The 21,819-nt window shown below is 55.1% G+C and overlaps 1 protein-coding gene across 1 annotated transcript; it reads right to left on the bottom strand.

The window, feature by feature from the left end:
• Nucleotides 1–674: 674 nt before the first annotated feature.
• On the bottom strand, nucleotides 675–5,827 carry ST8SIA3 (ST8 alpha-N-acetyl-neuraminide alpha-2,8-sialyltransferase 3). The gene is made up of 4 exons (XM_086479969.1): nucleotides 5,649–5,827; nucleotides 4,403–4,525; nucleotides 1,603–2,160; nucleotides 675–957 (listed from the first exon to the last, which is right to left on the bottom strand). Exons 1-4 carry the CDS (start codon nucleotides 5,825–5,827, stop codon nucleotides 675–677), a joined length of 1,143 nt encoding a protein of 380 aa, XP_086336095.1.
• Nucleotides 5,828–21,819: the final 15,992 nt, after the last annotated feature.

Below are 21,819 nucleotides of genomic sequence, written 5' to 3'. Positions count from 1 at the left end.
AATTTGGACTGGGATTTAAATGGAATTAAACAGCTGAAGTATTCTGAGAGCAACAGAAATGCCTAGCTATGGTACGAGCCATGTTGTGACCTTCTTCACATTATTCTCTAAAAAATGTAAAATTCAGTAAATATGAAAATATGCAAGCGGCGGAAATGAGGATCCACACTGAAGAACTTGCAAGCAGCGATGAACTGGAATTGAGTGGCTTGCTCAATTGCCATGGCAAGAGACATATGCTGAGCTATTGATAGCAACATATACAAAATAAGCAAAACCTTTTAAAATTAGCATTTCTAGTTCTAATCCGGAAGGAACAATAAAATTAAGAGACTTAGGGCATTTAGTGGAATGCTAAAATATGAACTTATCTTAAAACATACTCAGTGGCATATCTATAAATGCAAAATATTTCGATTTTGCTGCTGCATGAATAGCATCCACGGAATTCGACAAACGCTTCTGCACTGCTAAACTGAATTGCTAAACCCTTTGATGAGCAGTGACAAGGGCGACTAAAAAGCATCTTTATATTATGGAAAATATTTTAGGGTGGGGTTTGTTTTGGGTTTGGTTTGGGTTTTTTTTTTTTTTTTTAGAATTATATCTGAAGGGTGTTAATTCGGTTTTGGGCACTTTTTAGACAATCATTTGGCACTTCAAGATTTAGGTTCTTAGGCACAATGCGACAAGGTGAGTTTGGCCAGTCCTTCACCGTGCATCCTGTAGAGCAGCTGGAACTCTGCAGGCAGCTGGTGGGACTCCTGCCACTTGGTCGTGAACTTCGTTCCCTTCTTATCATAGTAGTGGTACGGGAGGTCCTCCCTCGTGTTGGGGTCGAACCCAAAGGGCCAGAATCCGTACAAGTGGATCTCCTCACATATGGCAGAAGCAAGGGTGTACATGAGAATACCTGTGCTCAGCCGCTTGGGTGACAAGTGCTTGTTCTTCCAGTACCTGTGGGAAAAACAAAGGCACGTTAGTCTGGGGTGTGAGTAACGCTAGAGGTTTGCTGTGAGGATGAAAAATTACTGTCTGGAGACCGTCCGTGCCGCCAGCTGAAAGCCTGGGCAAGGCAAGGCTGCTCTGCAGGCCAGGCTGTGGCGCCCCCAGCAGCACCCATGACCTCCTGTGGTCCCCTTCCGAAGGTGTTTGCTTTTTAACCAGGAGAGGCAGTGCCTCACCCAGAAGAGTAGGGCTCGGGCTCGCTGGCTCCTGCTCACACGCGCGGTCGCTAAAGAGGTACAACGCCCTCCCGCTTCGCTTCACTGCAGCTCTCCTTGGACCACCCCGCCGCTGGCTGCCAGCGTCCAGCTTGCTGTTCCCCTCAGCGGAGCTTTGCCTGTGCAGCCCCCCGGCCCCCTCCCAGCGATGGACATGCCGCGGTGCGAACGCCCACCCCACCTCTGCTGCGCCGCGGGCGCGGCTGTGAAGAAACAACCGAAGCACTTCCCGAAGCTGTGTTTGCTCCAGACCCAAGCAGTAGTGGGTCCTGACGGGCCAGGCTGTGCCCACCCGACCAGGCGTGAATAGAAAAATGAAGAGCTTGTACAGAGGGACAGATGGGTTTTGACGAGAGAAACGCAAGGCAGAAACACAGACCTGTTAACGTGCTGCATTATGTTTCCTGGCCAAGCCAACTGGACCTTCAGTTGCCCTCTGTGCTCCACGAAGAAGTCAACCAGCGTTCTCGTGACGGTTGCTGACGTGTGGAAGAAAAAAGCGGGGATCCAAAGAATGGCCCCGTCGAGCTTTTTCAGACTTAAAAAGAAGTTGTTGCGATCCTGAATGGTCAAAAGGTTGTTGTAATACTTTTCCAGGATGCTGGGGTTGAAGGTTGTAAGATTTGTTTTCCTTCCAACATCTTTTTGGAAAGCCTCAGTCGGAGCAAAATTGCAACGGAAAACAAAATCAGATTTATCTATTTCTTGCCCGCACTGACTCCCGGTGAGGATCCCGCTGTTTCCAACCACGGCGCAAATGTTGTAGTGCTTGTTCAGGATGGGCGACACATCAGGCAGCAGCGACCTGAAGTTATTGCTGATGGAGAAGACATACTTATGGCTGGAATAATCGTAATGCATCAGCTGTCCAATCCGAACACTATTCTTGGTCAGAGAAAAATTTTTTATTACGTCAACATGCTGAAGGATTTCTTGCCTAAAATGAAAAGGAAAAAGAAACCATGGAGTTACATTTCCCCTCTTTGTGCAGTGCAGAAATTTTCTTTCCAGCTAGACTTACATTTTTCTTCTTTTTTTTTTTTTTTTTTTTTTTTTATAATGTAATAAAGTAGTTTCCTGGTGTGACGGCTTTTAAATGAATATAAACAGGTAGGGATTGTGGAGCGGGGTCCTCACCTGGAGCTCCACTTGGCTTTACTGGGCGGCCCTGACTGATGCCAGCTAAGGATGTATCCATGTCTGTTGGAGCAGCATCAGGATTAAAATATCGGATTCCCCATGCGAGTTGGTGGCATGCAGCTAACAGCACAGCCCTCCACAGTCCTCGTGCTGAGGGGCGGGCGCAGCCCTGCTCTGCCTGGCAGGGGGTTTTCTGCTGGTGCTTTCCGTGTGCATTTCACTTCTGGAACTGGACCGCGGGTCTCTGGTAACGATGGGTACCCTGTTTGCCACGAGGTACGTGAAGCAAAACCAAGCGGTCCAGGATATTCAGAAGAATTAACAGGAACTGCATTTTTAAAAACATATGGGTTTTGTGCTCTCATTGAGGAGCTTTGAATCACAGAAACAAGTGACAGTTGCTGTCTCCATTTATGAGAACGTAATTCCTTAACGTCTCACTTGGGCAAACACACTGGTGTTTCCACAAGGATCTTTAAGGATACTACAAAACCAAACCTGCTCAGGAATTTCCCTAGCAGGGCATAAAATTAGAAAACAAATACCACTTTATTTGCTCATGTTTATGGAAAACAACCAACCTTTCTTCCAGCTCGCATCCTCCGATGCCGAACCATTAATGGAGTCCCACTGGGTGCCCTAATTACGGGTTATGGCTAACGGATGAGTGCAAAGGCAGGTCCTGAGGCATGAGCTAAAACCGTCAGAGGGGTGGCACAGAGACAGACTCAGGGAGGGTGAGCTGGTGGTGCTGGGAGTGAAGCAATACTGGGGGGTGGCCACTGCCACACCAGCCTGGGAGGTCCCGGGGAAAGGATGGGGCAGCAAAGCACCATCTTCTCTTTGCGGGCCACGGCTCCTTCGGGGCAGCGGGCAGCGCTTGTCGGCACTGGAAGGGCGTTACTGGTCCCACTGCTGCGCTGGGTAGTGACCAGAAGGGAAGAGTGAAGCCCAAATCCTGCTCGCTAGCACCCAGAGGTGCAGCAGCCCCACCCTGACTCTGACGGCTGCCTGGCTGCAGTGCTGAGGGGCCTGGGCTGGAGCAGCATTGCAACGGAACTGCTCCTCAGGTGGGATATGTCAGCCCAGTCACAAGGTGGGCTCTAGAACAGCAGGCATGTGTCAGGACAACGTTACATTCCGAGATGGTAGTAGCTATCTGAAACGGATAAATGTTTTTATTTGCTTTTAGAGAAATTTTTATATATATATATATATATATATATGTATGTATCTCAGTAAATATGTATGTTTAAAAAGGGTATAAAGTATATATTTACTTTTATATATGTGTATATATATATATATATATATACATATATATATATATATATACTTGTACATATATCTATAAGTAAATCCAACGAATAAAAGAGGCTGGCCAGTCACTACCAAGCTCACATCACAGTGAGAAAACTGAAAGCAGATTTTACTTCCTATTAAGCACAGATCAGCTCTGGGGAAGCTGAAGGAACTGAGAAAACCTTTCCATTGCCACACAGCAAGAAGGTCAGTGCAACCTGCAGACAGGAGGCAGAAGGCAATGCCCAAGAGGGGTGTCTCCGGTGGATCTGGGCTCGAGGGCACCCAGCTGAACCCTCAGCCCGAGGGGTGCTGGAAGGCAAAGCAGCACTCCACTTGCTTGGAACTGCCCTTAGCTGGGAAGTTTAGCTGGGCCTCCATGGACACAGCATTTCATGGCTGCTACAGTCCGATTTGTTTCAAATTTTAAAACCCCAGCCATTTATCTCGACGTAACAACGATTTCCCCTGCACCACGGGAAACTGGGTCACATTCTGTTTGGTGAAATAACGCATATTGCGGTCCTGCTCTGAAATAATCAGTTCTTCCAAGATAGCTGTAACCATCTGGGGAAGTGCTCTGATTCGGCCTTTGTCTCTCACTGCTGGCAAATTACTCAGAGCTCAGGGTATTTAGAAGCCCCTGATTGTGATTTCTTAAATCCCAGGCGGATGGCGACAACCTGGGGGAGGGTGAGGAGGGGACGGGTGGGCACAGCGCCCAGCTGCAGACTCACCTCTGCTGTGCGAAGGCGGTCCGGTTGAAGGCCCACTTGGAGGGCTTCTCCTGCAGCTCCTGGCTCAGGGAGTTCGTGATGGGGATGAACGAGGGGTCCAGGAACTTCAGCGCGAACTGTGACCTGGGAGCGAGCGCACGGACCCAGCGGTCACACACGACAGACCCTCGGGGACACACACGCACACACACTCATGCACACATGCACAGACCCACACGCACAGACCCACGGGGACACATGTGCACAGACCCCCACACGTGCACAGACCCACACGTACACACACGCACAGACCCACACGTACACACACGCACACACAGACCTGCCTGGTTGCACACGCACAGACCCAGCGGACACGCACACGTGGACCCACATGGTCACACACACACGGCCGGCCCCACGCGGCCCCACGCGCACGCACACGCACGCCCGGCCCCGCAGCCCGTCACCGGCCCGGCCCCGCGGCGGCCGGCATCAGCACCGCGGACAGCGCCGGCCGCGCCGCGCCCCGCCGGGCCGGGTTCTACCGGGCCGTGTGGGGCTGCACCGGGCTGTACTGGGCTGTACCGGGCTGTACTGGGCTGCACCGGGCCGTGCCGGGCTGTACTGGGCCGTGCCGGGCTGCACTGGGCCGTGCCGGGCTGCACCGGGCTGTACTGGGCTGTACCGGGCCGTGCCGGGCTGTACTGGGCCGTGCCGGGCTGCACCGGACTCTACTGGGCTGTACCGGGCCGTGCCGAGCTGCACCGAGCTGCACCGTGCCGTGTCGGGCTGCACCGGGCCGTGCCGGGATGTACCGAGCCGAGCCGAGCCGAGCCGTGCCGTGCCGTGCCGTGCCGTGCCGTGCCGTGCCGTGCCGTGCCGTGCCGTGCCGTGCCGCGCCGGGCAGGGCAGGGCGACGCCGGGCTGCTCCCCACCTTTCAGCAGCCCCTGGGCACCGCGGTTCCCACGCCCGGCCAGGGCCCTCCGCCGTCTCTCGGTCCCGGGGGAGGGACCCCCCCCCGCTCCCCGCAGGCCCCGGGGCACACCGGCGGGGCGCGGAGCCGCGGAGCACGGCCGGGGCCGAGGGCGGGGGGAGCCGCATCCCCGCTGCGAGCCGGGGGCTGCGCTCGGGCCGCGGGGCCTCGCCGGGCCTCTGCCCGGGAAGAGCCCGGGAGGCGGCGGGGGGTCGGGGGGGGGGGGGTGTCGCAGAGGAAGGGCGGACCGCCGGCCCCGGGCCGTTCCGCGCCGCGCCGGGCCGCGCCCTCACCTGAATCCCGCGTGGAACATGTACATGCGGGGCCCCCCCGGGCCGGCGGCGCGGGGGGCGCCGAAGATGTTGTCCTTCTTGAGCGAGACGTAGCTGATGAGGGAGAGGATGAGCAGCGCGATGCTCAGCATCACCAGCCCCAGCACGCTGGCCACCCGCACCATCTTGCAGCTCCTCATGCCGGGAGGCGGCCCCGCGGCTGGGCGTGTGCGGGGGGGGGGGGCTGCCGCGGGGCTACATGGGGGGGGGGGGGCCGGCGGCGGCGGGCGCGGGGGCGGCGGGGACGGGGCCGGCACCGCCGGCAGCCGGAAAGAAAATGGAGGGACCGAGCGGCGGCGCGATGAAATGGCAGCCGAGAGCGGCCGCTCCGCCGTCCCGGCCCCGGCAGCGCCGCCGTGCCCCCGCGGCGTGCCCCCTCCTCCACCCCCCCCGGCAGCCGCGGCGTACGCACCGGCAGCCCCGGTGTGCCCCCCCGACAGCCCCTGTGCCACCCCACCAGCCGCAGTGTGCCCTCCCCGACAGCCCCTGTGCCACCCCACCAGCCGCAGTGTGCACCCCGACAGCCCCGGTGTGCCCACCCCAACATCTCTGGGGTGCCCAGAGCACCTTTCCCACCGCCTTGGGGTGCTGTGCAGTGACATCCCAAAAGACTAGGGGTGGCCCAGCCTGGCAGTCACAGTGACCCCCAACAGCCCCAGTGCCGCAGTGACACCCCCCAAGCCCCGTGAGTGGATGAGGGGGCTGAATGCGGCTGCAAGATTTGCCGCTGGCTGAGCCATGGGAGGCTCGGGCTGCTCGGGCCCCTGTGGCTTTACTGGAGGACCCATGTCCAGGTGGGTGCACAACATCCCCCTGCTCCCCAGCACAGGGCCACGGGGCCATGGGATTTCCCCGCGACACCATAGATCACCGTCTGGCACGTACAGCACTGCGGGATCCTATGCCAAAACCCAATGCTGGTTCGGAAGCCCCCTTGTTCTTTAAAAGCCTGGGGTTTAGGGCATGCTGCCACCTAAAAGAACCCTACTGGTAAATAAACTGTCCCATAAATCACACAGCGAATTTTATGCGAACTCCAAGAAAGCCTGACTTTTGTAAACTGAGGGATGGCTCTTACGAACATGACTTCTGCATGCTGCAATACTTTCAGTGTTTCTTCAAACCATGTTTTTTTCCTCATAAAGCTCACCCCCATAGCCAGCTCTACCTCTGAGCACTGAGTTCACAGAAGTGCCTGATAAATAATAAATACTGTCTTTGTAGCACCATCCTTGCTCTGGGCTATATCCTACAAGATCTCCATGCATGAAGTGCTCTTTGAAAAGGAGGAACATGAGGAATTTGCAGGGTAGGTTTTTACGTCACTGCGTGGTTCTTCAGCCTTCGGTGGGAGTTTGGCCTGAGTATGGCCTGGAGGTCTATATCCCAGTCCTGTGGGATGCCTGTGGCTTTGGCGGGGAGAGAAAAGGATGGGAATGGGAAATTATGCTGTTTTAATACAGGAGGTAGGTTTTTTAGATGACTCTTCACATGGTTTCTGTTGTTGTCCACCCAGCCTCACCGCGTTCACCCACATGTCCCAGGGTATACTATCCACAAATTTTCACCTTTAGATGTTTTGGAAATCAGTTCTTGGGTAGTTAACATTGGCTTGTGTAGTTTCTGACCGCACGTCCTGGGGCTGGATATAAACCTCAGAGTAAGACTGCACAGTCCTTGTGTCATACCCCTTTCCGCTTCTCCAGCGCTCCTCAGGCAGAAGAAGAACTCCCAGCCGTTGGGTTTTGTACAAAACTGCCTTTCACCAACTGCCTCTGTGAAAGTCAACAAGCGAGATCAGAGTGCTTACAGCCAGCAGGCTGCTGGACAAGTGGGGCTTTCCTCCTCTGCGGCTGGCCCAGCGATGCCCTGGAGCACACCAGACCTGTCACCCAGCGGTCAGGCACAAGCTGTGAGTGGGTCAGGGGCTTTTGATCACGAGTGGGTGAGCAGCGTGGGAAGGCTCCGCGCTGTCCCAGGCAAAGCCCCTGGCAGCAGAGGCAGACGAACCCTGTCAGGAGACGCAGCCTAGGCAGGGCTTCGGCGCTCTGAGAGGGACGTGTCGGCGGTGCTCCGGTGTCACTGTTGCTGGGGACAGCACAGCCAGAACGGCGTGCAGCTGGTGGAGGGGGGTCGATGGCATGCCAACCCTGGGTTTTGGACCTGTTTTGCCCCCTGATCCTGCCCAGACTCTGTGCAAATGAGATCTGAGAGGAGATCAGGAAGGTGCTTTGGCAAGAAATGTTTGAAAACCCTGCCGTGCACTGCAGCCGCTCTCCCTCTGACCCCGTTGTGAGCCCCAGCCCCGGCAGCACCGTCCCCAGAGCCTTGTGCCAACAAGTTGCAGTGGAAACAAAGGCAGTTCTTGCTTCAGATTCTTCAGAGATAGCAATATGTCAGGAGCCCCTGGAGAGGCTGAAAGTAAATGAATCAGTGCTAGAAAGTGAAGGATATCATCCGTGCTGAATGGTGAAAAGGAGTCCTGAACAGTATCTTCATTGATTTTCCTGTAATTGACACAGAAGCTCGGCTTGCCGGAGGCTGTGGGCGAGAGGAGTGGGGAGGCCCAGGTACAGAGCTCCCTGCCCCGGGTCTGGGAACATTGCTCCTATATTAGGTGGCTTATTTTTTGTGCGAAGCTTTGAAGGAAGTGGTGGGTTGGTGAGCCAGTATTTTCACTGTTCACAGCGTGCTTTGCAAGACAAGGCGCAGAGAAGGATGTATCCCGTGCCTCCATCCTCCTGCGGCTTCCCACCGCCCCCGCAGTAGCAGTGAAAGCCCTGGCGTACAGGTTACGCCGAGTCCTTGGCTGGTGATAAATACCCGTCCTTAAGTGAGCTAGAAAATACAACAGTGGCACACAGTAGGAAATCTGTAGTTACTACCGGTTAGGTTAGATTTGAGGCTTTCCAAGGAGCAATGTGCCTTCCGTATAAAACCTCTCTGCCTGCAGTGCCCCAGCGTAGGTGGTGGGACAGACCCTGCTCCCCAGGCACTCGATGGACACCTGCCCTGCCGGCCGGCACCCGGGCAGGAGATTTCTGAAAGGAGATGTCCCCGCGACTCTCTGGAAGGGGTGAGCACTCCTTCCAGCACCTCTGACGGGCCCCCTGTGCTTGGCCCCGACGAGGAGGTGCTGGATGCCCCTGCAGACAATGCCTTCCTGGGAAGCGCTGGGTGCAGTGTTCCTCCAGACGTCTTTCAAGTCCCCAAAAAATCAAATCTGCTGCAGCAAAACACAACCCTGCCACGACTTCCCTGCCTGCGCCCCAAGGAGGAGAGTGGCCCGGGGGCTGGCAGCATGCAGACCCCCTGTGGCCATCGCGGGCAGGCAGCGCTGTCACCGCTGGCACAGCCCCGAGGCCACGGTGGGTGCGGAGTGCAGGGCTGGGAGAGGGTTTGGCTGTGACTGCGAGCGGCATTAGCATCGTGCCCAGGGCGGGTGCCAGGGCGCGGCGGTGCTGGGCAGGGCAGGAGGACCAGCCCCGAGGCCCTCAGCGGCCATCAGCCTCCTGCCAGCGAGGAATCAACATCCAGCAGGTGCATCTGACGGGATTTTTACTGATGCTGGAAAAGACTGAGGAAGAGAAGAAATGTGTTTGAAACAGAGACAAGGATTCAGCCATCCGGGGCAGAGGAGAGACGGATTTTCAGCAGTGGAGAAGTGCAGCTACACCACATAAAAGAAACCAGGAACATCGATTTGCTTTCAAGCCCGATGGAGGAAACACCCCTCGGGTTGGCTGTCTGCTTAGGAAAGGTTCCCACTTTTTGACTTATTCATGGAAACGGGACATAGTCTTTTTAACTCTACGGGCAAGTTGTGCTTTGAAGCTTCAAAATCAACCTTTTCTGAGCTATCTTTGCGGTTTCCCTCCCTTCTTTGAAGCTGGTGTTTAGGGTCTCCAAGCATAAGGGGGTCTCGGTCTGACTGACTGCACCCAAAATAGTTTTAAAATCTCTTTAAAACCAGGTGCTTGTCAACCTGCTGGTGTGTGAAGATCTACAAATTCATTACCCGAAGCGTTCTCCCTCCCCAGCCGCATTTAGCAGCCAAGGCTGTTGGTTTGCAGCGTCTCCACTCGTACTGAAAGCGCGTTCCCCGGGGAAGGCGGTGAGGAGCGAGCCACCTGCGGCTCCCGTCACGCTGCCGCGCTAACGAACCGCCCTCTCCCCAAGTCCTAAAGCAGCTGCAGCAGCCAGCGGAGGCAGGAGCCAGCTGCGAGCGGAGCGGCACAGGGGACGGCACCGCCGTGGGTGCTTGGGGCCAGGTGCGACCTGGGCTGGTCCCAGGCAGGACCTAAGAGGGAACCAGGCTGGACCCAAGCTGGACCCAGGCAGGACAGAGGCCGGACCCAGACCAAACCCAGGCGGGACCCAGGAGGGACCCCGGCCATCTCAGCACCAAGCCCCTGTGGTTTCCCTGAGTCACTCCCCTGAACGAAGGCCCTGAGGTTTCTGCTGATGCAGCGCCGGGGTAGCTAAATGCTTTGTTGAACGCCTGCCCGAGTGTGCCTAAGTGCTTTCAGCCTGGGTGGCTGCTGAATTTGGTTTCCTGGGACAATTATTTTGAACCTAAGTACCCAAAGTCTGCTCGAGTCCTTTTCTAAGTGCTTAAGTTAGTTTGTTTTAAAAATCTGGCATTGCATCCTTATACCTGTGGTCAGACCAGTCCCAGATACATATTTATTTTAATTATATTTGCAAAAATGCTTGCTGGGCATAAAGGGCACGCATCTCTTTCTGACTTTATGATGTACAGGCTTTCTTTCAGGCTTTGAGCGCTCACTTTCTGGCAGCCCCAGGACCCCACTGCCCATCCTCCTGAGCCCCAGGCACGGGCTGGCCCACACATTGCTCAAGTCTGCAGGAATTCAGCCCCAAGCCTCAGCGGGAAACAGTGTGAAAACCCAGGAATAATCCTGGGATGCCAGCGGGGAGGGAGCAGCGTGGGCGTAGTTGCCTCCTCCACTCACTGCTGCTGCAAATGCGAGACAAGGGTGAATTAAGCGGGGCTTCACAAGCCTGGCAGGTGAGAGCTGGGCAGAGGTGACAGCCTGGGACAGGGGAAGCTCATGCGCACGCAGGGGATGGGAACAGGAAGGCTGCAGGCGTTGGCCCCAGCCTGGTGGGCTCCATCTCTTCACCCCAGCTCCAGGTTACGGCCAGGCACAGCGCCGGCGGGCTGCTGGGACAGCCGAACGAGGCTCCTGGGGACTCAGGGGAACACGGGCACAACTGCCCTGGGTCTGGGGAAATCGCCAGCTCCCAGGTTATTGTTCACGCTTCACCTAGTTAAACCACCAGGAAGTTAATAAAGGCTTCGGGATTTAAGTCAGTCATCTCTTTTAATAGTTAATGTGTTTTAGAAAGATCCCACTGGAGGTTTCCCATGCTGGTTACTGCACCTCCCTCCCAAAGCAAACCAGAAAGTTTCCAGAGTGAAGAGCACGAGTGGTCCCACGCCAGAGGCTCCGCTCTGGAGCAAGAGGTGGTGAGCCCAGCTGTGCCCCCAGCGCCGCTCTGCTGCTCACTGCAGGAATGCACGGTGCCGCAGGGATGCACGGCGCTGCAGGGATGCATGTCGCTGCAGAGATGCACGGCGCTGCTGCTCGCCAGAGCTGCTGCTGCAGATGCTGTCCTCTGCCTCCCGTGCAACCCCCCGGGGCTGGCACACGGCCGCGGCCCTCAGGACGTATCTGACTGTCTGCATCATCCTGACCTCACCAAGGACAAACAGCCCTACCATGGAAAACACTAATGAAAGGGCTAAAGCTGGGAAGAGTAAAGGAGCGATTAGTGGTGTGCATGCAGCTGAGCTTCCTGCAGATTACTTGTATTTAGACCTAATCCTCCTCACTGAAAAAAAAATCCCAAATCTCTTCATTTTTTTATGGAGTGATTATCATAGACTCCAGAACGATTGTGTAAAAATTAATCCTGGGGGATGAGATCAGTTTTGGAGCTGCAGTGTGGTGCTGGCCAGACACACAAGAAGCTGGTAAACAAACCTTTCCCAGAGCGAGGGAATTACGCTCTGGTCGGGCTTCCTTGGTTTTGCCGCGCTTCTCTGATGGCTTCAGCCGGGTGCAGGAGCAGCGGTTCTGTGGGGTGGTTCGGGGCTGCCCCGGATCTCCAAAGGGCTTCCCAGGGCTTCCCCAGAGGCTGTGACTGAGGTGGGTGGGGGGGCTGCAGGGCGGGCAGGGGGCTTTGACAGGGAAAAGCCGTGCTGACAATGGGGACAGTGTGGGGCATGCCAGCGCTCTTGTGCCGAATGGGGACAGAGGGGAGCCGGGCTGATGGCACTGCCTGGTGGCCCTTGTCCCCTCCCAGACTTTTGCGTTTTCTTGTGGGACACGTCTCAGAAGTGACTCTGGCCTCGTTGCCGCTGTTAGAGGAGACTCCGGGACGCCCGTGTCCCCCCCGGCCACCCACGGTGGGCATGGCTGCCCCTTCGGCCGCTCTCCGGGCCGGGCTGTGTGGTCATCCTCAGGGCTCCGGTTCAAAAAGGTGCTTAAGCCCAGCATTGGGAGCGTGCGCTGTCCTGCTGCCAAGTGTGATGGATCTGTAACTATTCTGAAGTGATCCATGAATATTGCATGTGGATCCACTTATTGGAGCCTCGGCTGCGCGGATGCTTGGGTCTGGTTTAATAGGCGGCTGTCAGGAAGCGCAGGCCAGGGGGGGACAGCTCGAGAGAAGCCCTTTTGGTGCCAGCAGCGGGGGGCTGCTAGGAGGCAGCGAGCAGCAGGGCAGGGGACGGAGGGCGCGGTGGGTTACCCTTCGCTGAGCCCCGGGGCACACCGGCGGGCACGGGCGCTCTCGCCTGTTTTAAAGCCTTTTCCCGCAGCCGGTGGGTTCCTTGCCGCAAAGCAAACCGCAGGCGGGTGCGGGAGGGCTGCCTGCTGGCAGAGCCCTGGGCAGGAGTGGGGGGACGGAGACCACCAGCAGGGTCCTGCCTGGAGCCACGGCACAGCCTGGTTGGGGGCAAGGAGGAACGAGGATGCCAGCGTGGCCCCCACGGCAGCGCCCAGCCCAGGGGGCTGGTGGGTGCCCTGCTCCAGGGGCTGAGTGTCCATCCGCTCGGAGGTGCACAGAGGGAGGGGGAAGGAGAGGTAACTGTGACCTCAGAGTCCCACCACAAACCTCTGCGGTGGCTTTTAACCCCCAAAAGCAAAGCTGCCAAGTCCAGCGCCTGCCGGCGCGGTGGCAGAGCCGCTGTCGGTTCCACCGAGGCCGGGTTTCCTCTGAGCATCTCGCTTCAGTTCGGTCCCCACCTCGGTGGTCCGGGCAGCTGGAGGGGAACGAGCACAACTGGGACTGCACGTGGAAAAGCCACTCTGGTTGGGGTTTCTGCAGTAATTTACTCAGCGGCATTTAGTCAGAACCCGGAGATTATGCCTCGGTTTAATTTTACGCATTAATCCACACGAGAGGGAACGTTTTATTTTTACGTAGATGGGCACCGTCCCTCTCCCATTTACACCGTGTGGCTCCATTGATTTCATTAGGATCCGCCAGGCAGAAATGAGAGCGGAACTTGGCCCCCTTAATTAAGACAACTGTTGCTAAAGGCGGAATGATGGAAAATAATTAACCCTGTAAAAAACACACGGTGCTGAGAAGGAGAAATACATAATTTAGAATTCGGGAGGCCGCTATGCAATATTAATTGCAGACAGCATGTCTGAACAGCACAACATGCCGAGAGTCGTGCCGCTCGTCACAAGGCCGCTGAAGAAGGCCAGTTCTGCTTTTGACGTTACACGAAGAGCCCAAAAGACACATCTCTAGAGCAAGTGGCTGCCACAGTGGCGGGGTGGGTGTCTGGCTGCATTTAGGGGGGGAGCAGGGGAATCTGCACAGCTCTGCCCACGGCCAGGAGAGCCCACCGCCTCGTGGCACAGAGAGCTTGTGTCTCCCCTCCTAGATCTGTGCTGGGCAGGGATGTGTATGTTGTCTCCGCTGCTGGAGGCTCAACCAATTTCATTAATTAAAGTTCTAATTGTGCTAAGGGAGCTTTGACCTCCTAGGAGGACCCTTGCCCTTCTTGGCAAAGCAAATTGGATTATTCCTACTAGTGCTGATTGTCAGTGCCTTCTTTGCTGCTAAAATATTCTCTCTACTTCCTAATCAAATGACTTAAAAAGGCCAAACATGGAACTTTCAACAGCAATAACAAATACGCCTATTTATTTAAACAGACACAAGAAATAGTAATTCAATAGGCAATTTCTAGAGAAGGCTATAAATGGATGCAAACAGAAGGTCCACTTGTCTCTGATGATTCTTTAAGGGTTGGATACTGGATTTAAAAGCTTCTCCAGTGCTTGCTTTTTAACACAAAAGCATTACTTAGGAAACAGAGAAGCGCCTTAGAGACTGGGCTTGTTCTTCCCACCAGGGACGGGGGTAACAGCAGCGAGTAGCTGGATAACTTTGGGCGGAGGATGTTACCACGGCTGCACGGCAGACAGGACCAGGAGAGTAAACATGCTTGTGTGTTGTATAGACCAGTGGCAAACGAGCACTGGTGGGGTCTGGGTGCCCTGGGAGGGGCTGTGGCAAAGGCAGGGCTGCAGCCGAGGGGCAGGGAGGGCTCCCGCCCCCTCTCCCATCCCCTCTCCCACGGCTGCGGGTGCACCATCTGCATCCTGATGGCTCCAGCAATGGACGCTTGTGCCTGCAGAGAAGGGCATCGTGGAAGCATGGGAGCTACGGGGCAGCATGGGGGCTACGAGGCAGCATGGGGGCTATGGGGCAGCACTGGGGGGCTATGGGCAGCATTGGGGGGCTACATGGCACCACGGGGCTTTGTGCGTCGTGTGCGTACCTAAGCTATAAGGCAAAATATGTCACTGTCATGCTTGTTAATCACTTGGTCTGGGTGTTATTTCACCATAGATGAAACTTTTTTACACTCAAAGGCAGCTCCATAGTTGTGGGAGGGAAGGATATTGGTGAAAAATCAGTAAATGCTCATTTCCTTTATCTTTGTCAATAACGGCTAAACTGACAGTCGTCTTGAATTGTTAGTAGGTAAAAATGGTTACACAGGAATCCTGGCTCCCATTTACCTCCTGCTGACAGAGAAAATGTTGAGGATGTGACTAGCACAGGAGGGCAGATGTAGATAAACCAACAAGAAAATCCTCAGCTTGACTTAAAATCTTACCACTGTTAAGTCGATGGGCTTCAGGGGCTGAATCGAGACCGTTGAGCAATTTAATCTGATGAAACTGTGTACTCCTCCGCTGCCTTGTGCACTCCAGCCTAGAGGAAAACATGTTGCCTTTTATGTAAATCTCAGCCTCTGAAGCCGGCTGCAAGATGGAGTTCCCCAGATTTGTGTTTTGCTGGCGTACCAGAGGAAGGCGTCTTATTTTACGGTGCTCCTTCGAGGTCGTCATTCTTGGTCCCCACTGAAGTACCAGGTACCAGGTGGTTTGGACCCAGCAGCAGGTGCTTGAGGAGGACCTTTGCAACATGCAACATGCAGAAGGTGTCAGCAATTATTCATGATAATGAACGAACATGATTATGAATGTGTTTCCATGAAAACATAACTTGTCTTAGAGACGCCCTCTGCCAAGTCCCCTGCCGCCGACAGTCCCATTGGGCAGCAGCTTTGAGGGAGCTGTGGTGTCCCAACCCGTGAGCATGCTGGCTCCATCAGGGTGGTGTAGAGCGAGGGGGTTTTGAACTTGCCAGCACCGGAGGCGCGGCGCTGGTCTTTGATGAGGCAATGGGTGTTTCTGCGCGCTCCTGGGCGGCTGCCATGACTGTTCCCCTCGCTTTTTGTGTACATTCATGAATAACAAGCCAAACTTCACCCAGCAGAGACGTCTGCACAATTAAAACATTACCTATTATTATCCACAACTTTTAACAAATTATTTATGGTAGTTTTATGGCCCGGGTAAGTGCGAAGGTCAAATAAAGTAGACACTTTGGGTTTTAGTGTTGGTGAGTCGTTGCGAAACTCATAGCTGGGAGGACTTTGGAGCTGAGGCCGGTGCTGCCTCCACTGCTGTTCGTCCTGAGGCTGTTGTACGTCAGCGGTCACATCCCAGGTACAGACGGGTCCCCAGGTACCCGGAGGACATCGCCCCTCACCCCGCCCAGAGCCACCAGCTCCAGCTCAGCGGCTGGCGAGCAGAGCCGATGCTCCCCGGGACACGGGCGAGACCCGTGGCTCCTCCGTGGATGGGACCCGGTGCCGTCCCGCCGCACACGGGGGGTCCAGCGCGGCACCGGACGAGGAAGCGGTGAGGGCAGGGCAGAGCTGGGCGAGGATGCTCGGCTTCATCGGGGATGCACGACTGGCAGAGGCACGGCTGTGCCGAGCCCCCGGGCCCTGCGCTGAGCCCCCTCCCAGCAGCCCCCTCCGCCGCCGTCCCCGTTGGGTGGCACATGCTTCCTCTGTCCTGCAGCCTCCTTTTCTTGAGCACTAAATCAAGGAATTATTTCTTAAATGACTGTAATTTTATTTTCTTGTCCTAGCTAATGAGCTCTTTGTGTAATGAATCATAAATTACTTAGAGCAAGATCTTTCTTTTACTTAGAATGGGTAAAAAATAGGTGGCGTCTCCAGGCTGCGCCCGCCGTGCCCACACGGTAGCGGATTTTTCCAGCTGAATCTCAGCTGTGCACAAGCCGTAATTTTGCAGATAAACAGCTTCTATTTCATTAAATGAGCTCTGCACAGAATGTTTGTCTTAGTTATTTCCAGAAAATTAATTCATAGAGTTTAATCTGTTTAGCATCTGATTAATGGGATTTTTAATCACCCATAATAATGATAATAAAAGGCTTAAAGTAATAACCGCGGAAAAGGTGTGTATTTGTCTTTGCTATTCCCATTGTCCTGATGGTCATCAGCGCTGCACAATAACTCATGATATTTGGCATTGTTTCTTTCGGATCTATTGATCAGATGAAAAAACAGACCTTGTTTGAATCTGATTCATTTAACCATTTTTGTAAAATCACCTATTATCAGGAGAGGTAGCTCTGAAGCCAGCATTTCAGTCTCCTTGAGTCAAGATACATCTGTACCGTTCACTCCTGTGACACAAATACCATTAAGCCCATGTCTCCAATAATTAAATGCCTGCTGCATGACACCTAAAATCATACATGTTGTCAGATATGGCACAGGGCACAATAGTGATGTATTATAGCACAAATTTAGCGCTAAGATTAACCAGGCTGTGGCAAAGACAGACATTTGCCTCTAGAACATTACGCTGGTCTGTGCTTGACTTTTATTTTGTCAACCTTCTCAAAAGTTAACGCTTTACATCGTGTGGTGTGCGGTGTTGCTGCACGGCCGGGTCTGGGACAGCCACCATGGCGGCTGCCGCCGTGCCAGGAAGGGCTGGGCACAGCCAGGGGCCCGGCTCTGACTTCTGCCGTCCCCGTTCCCTGCTCTCCGGTGGGACGGCTCCGCTTCCCGGCCCTGCAGCGGGAAGCCTGGCTGCTCCGTGCTCCCCACTGGCCCCCTTCGCTCTTGCCAGGCCACGCCAGCGCCGTGTGGCAGGGCTGGGGTGGGATGAAGCTCTTCAAGTGCTGGTCCCCCTGGCTCAGGTGGGGGTGACCGCTTGAGAAAAGTGCTCAGTTTTTATTTATTTGTGTATGTCCTTATTTTTTAGAACAAAAACTGGTTTTCACAGGATCAAACATTTTCCTGTAGGCGATGTAAGTACAGTGCAGGAATGTCACTGAAATGCAGAAATAATGGAAAGACCAAAAAGGACGGAGCAGGCTGCGTCACCTGCGTTGCCGGTGGCATTGGTGGCAATCCCGTGCAGCCCCGGGGCACACGCAGCTACGAGCTCCCAAGCTGCTGTCCTGGCTGGGACAGCTGTCACCTTCTTCAGCAGAGAAACCACAGGTTTTTGTCTTGCAGAGACTCAAAGCTGTGTATTTTTGGCTCTGGCAGGGTGAGCAGGAGGTCAGGGTGGGAGCGCAGCCTGCTGCACTTTCCGGGGAGGAATCAATACTCCCGACCAGCCGCACTCGCACGCTCTGAGCGGGGAGGAATGAGGAGAGGCATGTGCTAAGAGTGGCGAAAGGCTTCTTCTGCCTCTCACCGGGCTCCTTCCCTCTCCCGGTCTGAAATTGGAAAGAAATGGATCGATTTTTTACTCTTTTCGGGGTGAGGGGAAATTGCAGATTGAAGATGACTTGAAAGAATGAGATGGATGGGAGTAACCGGAGCTCATCCTCAACGGGGGAGAAAAACGCAGCGCAAATGATGATGTTAGCTATCCATCCTTCAGTCAGGGGTTTTATACGGAGGTCCATCATGGAAGGACCCAAATACGGGATGAGTGTGGGCTCTGCTAATGCAGGTGCCTCTGCAACCTTACTAATCCACTGCCAGCGAATATTCACAAATGGTAAAGAATTTAAAATCCCCACAGTGTTGTCTGGGGAAGTAGGGTGATATTTCTCAGTCCCTTGGCTCTTCCCCGAAGCGCTGGTGTCTGTGGCCAGGTTGTCACCCCAGCAGCGAGGGGACAGGGCCAGGGTTTTGTAAGGACTTGCTCCGGAGGCGCAATGCCACCGAGCAGGCTGGGGCACCGTTGCAGCCACATGCCAAATCACTCTCCTCCGTTCAGCCGCGGGCTGGGGAGGGGAATGGAAAGGGCCACGTGTGCCCCTGGGAAGGAGAAGGTGTCCGTGTCGGGCTGCAGCCAGACGTCTCCAACCACAAACACCCACGCCCGCAAGTCCTTCTCCAGCACAACGGCCTGGGTGGCATCACCAGGTCCAGGGGCTATGCAGCACCTCCCAAATGCACTTTCCCCCTCTTTTTTTTTTTCCCGTGAGAATTCCCTTTTGCCCACTGGAGACAGGAAAGCATATTCCTAACAGAGGCTCTCCCAGCTATTCCCACGGATGGCTGTCTCCTAGCAGAGGCTGGTTAGGAAGTCCACCGCCAGTTTTTCTCTCCAGACTTAGAGCATCTTCAAGGGGGGCTGCTGGGGGGCAGGGGAGCCCCTGGTGGGAGTGTGCCCCCGGGGGGCTGTTCCTCGGGGGGATGCGAGGTCCCCACGGCTCCTGGGGCTGCCTCCCGCTGCTGCTTCTGCGGCTCCTGCTGAGCGGAGGGACGAGCTCTCCCCTGCAGAGCAGTTATAAATTCCCAGCTTAGCAGGTTTCAAGCTGATTGCCTTTCCTCACGGTGTCTCTCTGTAAATGAGGCTTTTCACAGATGACGGATAGAGCTGCTCCTCTGGAGCATAAATCCTCACCAGCCCAAAGTGCTGCCACAACCTGTTTAACAGACTTGCCTCCCAGCCAGCCCAGAGTTCAACTCCTCTGGATGACACAGCGCTCGGATGGCCGTTCCTCATCAATTAGCCCTGTCTGCACCCGGGTCCTCCCTGCTGCAGCCCCTGGTCTGAGCCGGGTTCTACCACCAGCTCCCGAATCAACCTCCCACTGAGGGTTACCCACCTCTTCCTCTGGCCAGGCCGGTGCTCACCAGCCTGGAGGGATGGGTTTCCCTTCACCCTGAAGGCTGAAAGGTGGTTTTTCCCTTGACTGTCAGGTTCTTCAGGAGAGCTTCTTCCTCCTCTTCCTCTCTCCCCCTGCAGCTCTCAGATGTGCCGTTTATCCCCGTTGCTGACCTCTGGAGAAGACGGCACTGCGGTGCTCCCCAGGACGTCGGGGCTGCGCAGCCAGCTGCATGCCCTGCCACCAGCACTCAAGAAACCCTCCACCACTGCTCTGATTTCTCCAGCCTCTGGCTCCACCTTGCTCCCTCACCATGGGGCGGTGGGGGATACCCCAGCCCTGGGTTCCTGCCCAGCCTGGCCACCCCCGCAGACCCCGACCCTCCAGATTTCTGTTGCATCCATGTGTTTTGTAATTAATCCCTGTCCCCTGCCACCTCCTCCCCTCCTCTGTCCATCCCTGGCCTCTCTATTTTTAATGCCTTCATCAACACCCCTGGCTTCAAGGGGCTCAGCAACGAACGACTGTCAGCCCTGCTCCTCCCCTTCGTAGCCTAAGCAGGACATTAAGCTCAGTATTTCTTCACTTTGTAATTTACTGCCATAATTTATACAAGTTTCATCTTTTATTTATTGTTTGAGTATCTTTCCCCCAGATGATTTCAGGGTACTTTTAGTCTCAAGGCCCACTTTTGCAGGCTTTCAGAGAGCTTTCCCTGTGTTATTGGGTTCATTTATTACCTTTGGTTCTTCTAGGGGTGCGCACAGATTTTCCCTGCGGTTTCAAACGCAGCTGCTGGAGGAGAAAACTCCCCTCTGAGCACCGAGGCCGCTCCGTTCAGCGTGGCTCTGCGCACACATCACCCACGGGGTACGCGCCGCCTGGCGCGGGGGCCACAGCGACCGGTCCGTGCTGTGAGCTGCCATCCTGGGGAGGACCACGGTTCGCCCGCCCGCAGACCACCGCTCCTGCCCCGCACCAGCGCTCCTGCGGGACTTGGCTGGGGGTGGGGGCCTGCAGCTGGCTGTGACTTTTTTCCTGCTCTATGAGACACATCAAGCCTGATAAGACCGGCGTATAAAAGCTTCATAATTGTTTTACAGCAGAAAAGCGAAGCGATTCCGCCTTGTGCAAACCAAGCCCCTTCTGTTGGCCAGGGCCGCGGAGGAGCGGAGCTGAACCCCACGAGGGACAGGGCTGGGGGGTTCTGTCCCCTCGCATCGCTATGCAGGTTTACCCTCAGGAAAGCGTTGCCAACTGCGCTAGGTCAGAAGGCACCCCGTTGCATCCTCTTACCCCCCCTGCCCCACAAAGCCCAGCCCAGCCCCGACCCCCTTCTCACGCTGATGCCTATCAGGATGAGGCTACCGAGGCGTGATTTGGAGGAATCAGTCTGGCCAGTGATTCAGCATACTTCTTTCTGGAGGACCGTGCCTCACGCAAAGTTTGCAAAGGAAGACAAACATTTACGAAATCATCTCAATTTCCAGAGGCGAGCTGGTTATGAACCTGTTTGAGAGCGAACCCGCATTCCTGCCGAGGCGGGAGACCCAGCCCGGTGCTCATTACTCTGCTCCCAGATGAACAGTAAGTCTCTGGAACAGTACTTACAGCCTGTAATAATATTACTGCTCGGTCTGCTACATGGTCCCTCAGTCATTTTTTCAATTAAAAAAGGACCAATGCTCTATTAACCTTTTGCCTGCTACTCCATTCTTCATACAGCCGCCGGCCTGAGATTGCAAGCCATGTATTAAAAAAGGCATATATTACTGTAAACCATCTCCAAGTTTTCTGTCATTAGAAAGATGAAGTATCATTTTTTCATTTAAAAATATGAGATGGTTTATCAAATTCACAACCTCTGAACTCTCAGCGAAATCTCTTTGTTACCTGGGAGGCAGAAGGTAGCTGGTGTGGCGCTTGTCTTGCGGCGCCGGGGGGCTGCCCAGCTGGCTGGGACGCCCGTGGGCTGCTGGGGCTGGGTGGTGGGGCTTGTGCTCAGGACCAGCAGTTAGTGATGCTTCTGACAGCCTTTCTGACAGGGACAGATCACAGAGTCGCAGGACGGTCGCGGCTGGAAGGGACCTCTGGAGATCATCTAGTCCAATCCCCTGCTAAAGCAGGATCACCCAGAGCAGGTCACACAGGAATGCGTCCGGGTGGGTTTTGAGTATCTCCAAAGGGAAGGAGACCCCACAAGCTCCCTGGGCAGCCCATTCCAGTGCTCTGCCACCCTCACAGTGAAAAAGTTTTCCTGGTGTATTCTGCCTGCAGGATCCTTTGGCAGGAAATGTCGGCAGCTCGAGTAAACATTATAAATAAATGCATTTATTTTCATCACGCTGGTGAATGGATCCCAGGAAGGATCAGAGTTGGGAACTGCCATTCCTGGCTGTCCCACAGCAGTGGCAGGGTGCCCGGCCTGCCCAGCCTGCCCCTTCCCAACAGCCCTCCTCGCACCTCTGGGGCTGAAGAACTTTATTCCTCTTATGATTTGATGAGGCATTTACGGGGCGGAGGTTGGTGTACAGACCTAGGGGAGGGTGCTGCTGTCCCCCAAGATGCCCATCTGGCATCCCATCCCCATCGCCATGGTTGAGGACCTGCCCTCGCCGGGCTGTGAAACGCGCTGGTTTTAGTTTTGCTTCAAGGTTGATTTGTTGCT

The sequence above is a fragment of the Leptosomus discolor genome, chromosome Z (genome assembly GCF_034619465.1).
Source record: "Leptosomus discolor isolate bLepDis1 chromosome Z, bLepDis1.hap2, whole genome shotgun sequence".
Classification (NCBI taxonomy): domain Eukaryota; kingdom Metazoa; phylum Chordata; class Aves; order Leptosomiformes; family Leptosomidae; genus Leptosomus; species Leptosomus discolor.
The sequence above is the reverse complement of the archived record's forward strand: the minus strand, read 5'-3'. Positions and strand labels throughout refer to the sequence as shown.

Excerpts from the sequence above, each read along its gene's own strand:
- ST8SIA3 (XM_086479969.1), bottom strand. The coding sequence starts at position 5,827 with ATGAGGAGCTGCAAGATGGTGCGGGTGGCCAGCGTGCTGGGGCTGGTG. Across the intron at positions 4,526-5,648 it reads ATGTTCCACGCGGGATTCAG|GTCACAGTTCGCGCTGAAGT; the intron begins GTGAGGGCGCGG and ends GCTCGCTCCCAG. Across the intron at positions 2,161-4,402 it reads ACCGCCTTCGCACAGCAGAG|GCAAGAAATCCTTCAGCATG; the intron begins GTGAGTCTGCAG and ends TTTTCATTTTAG.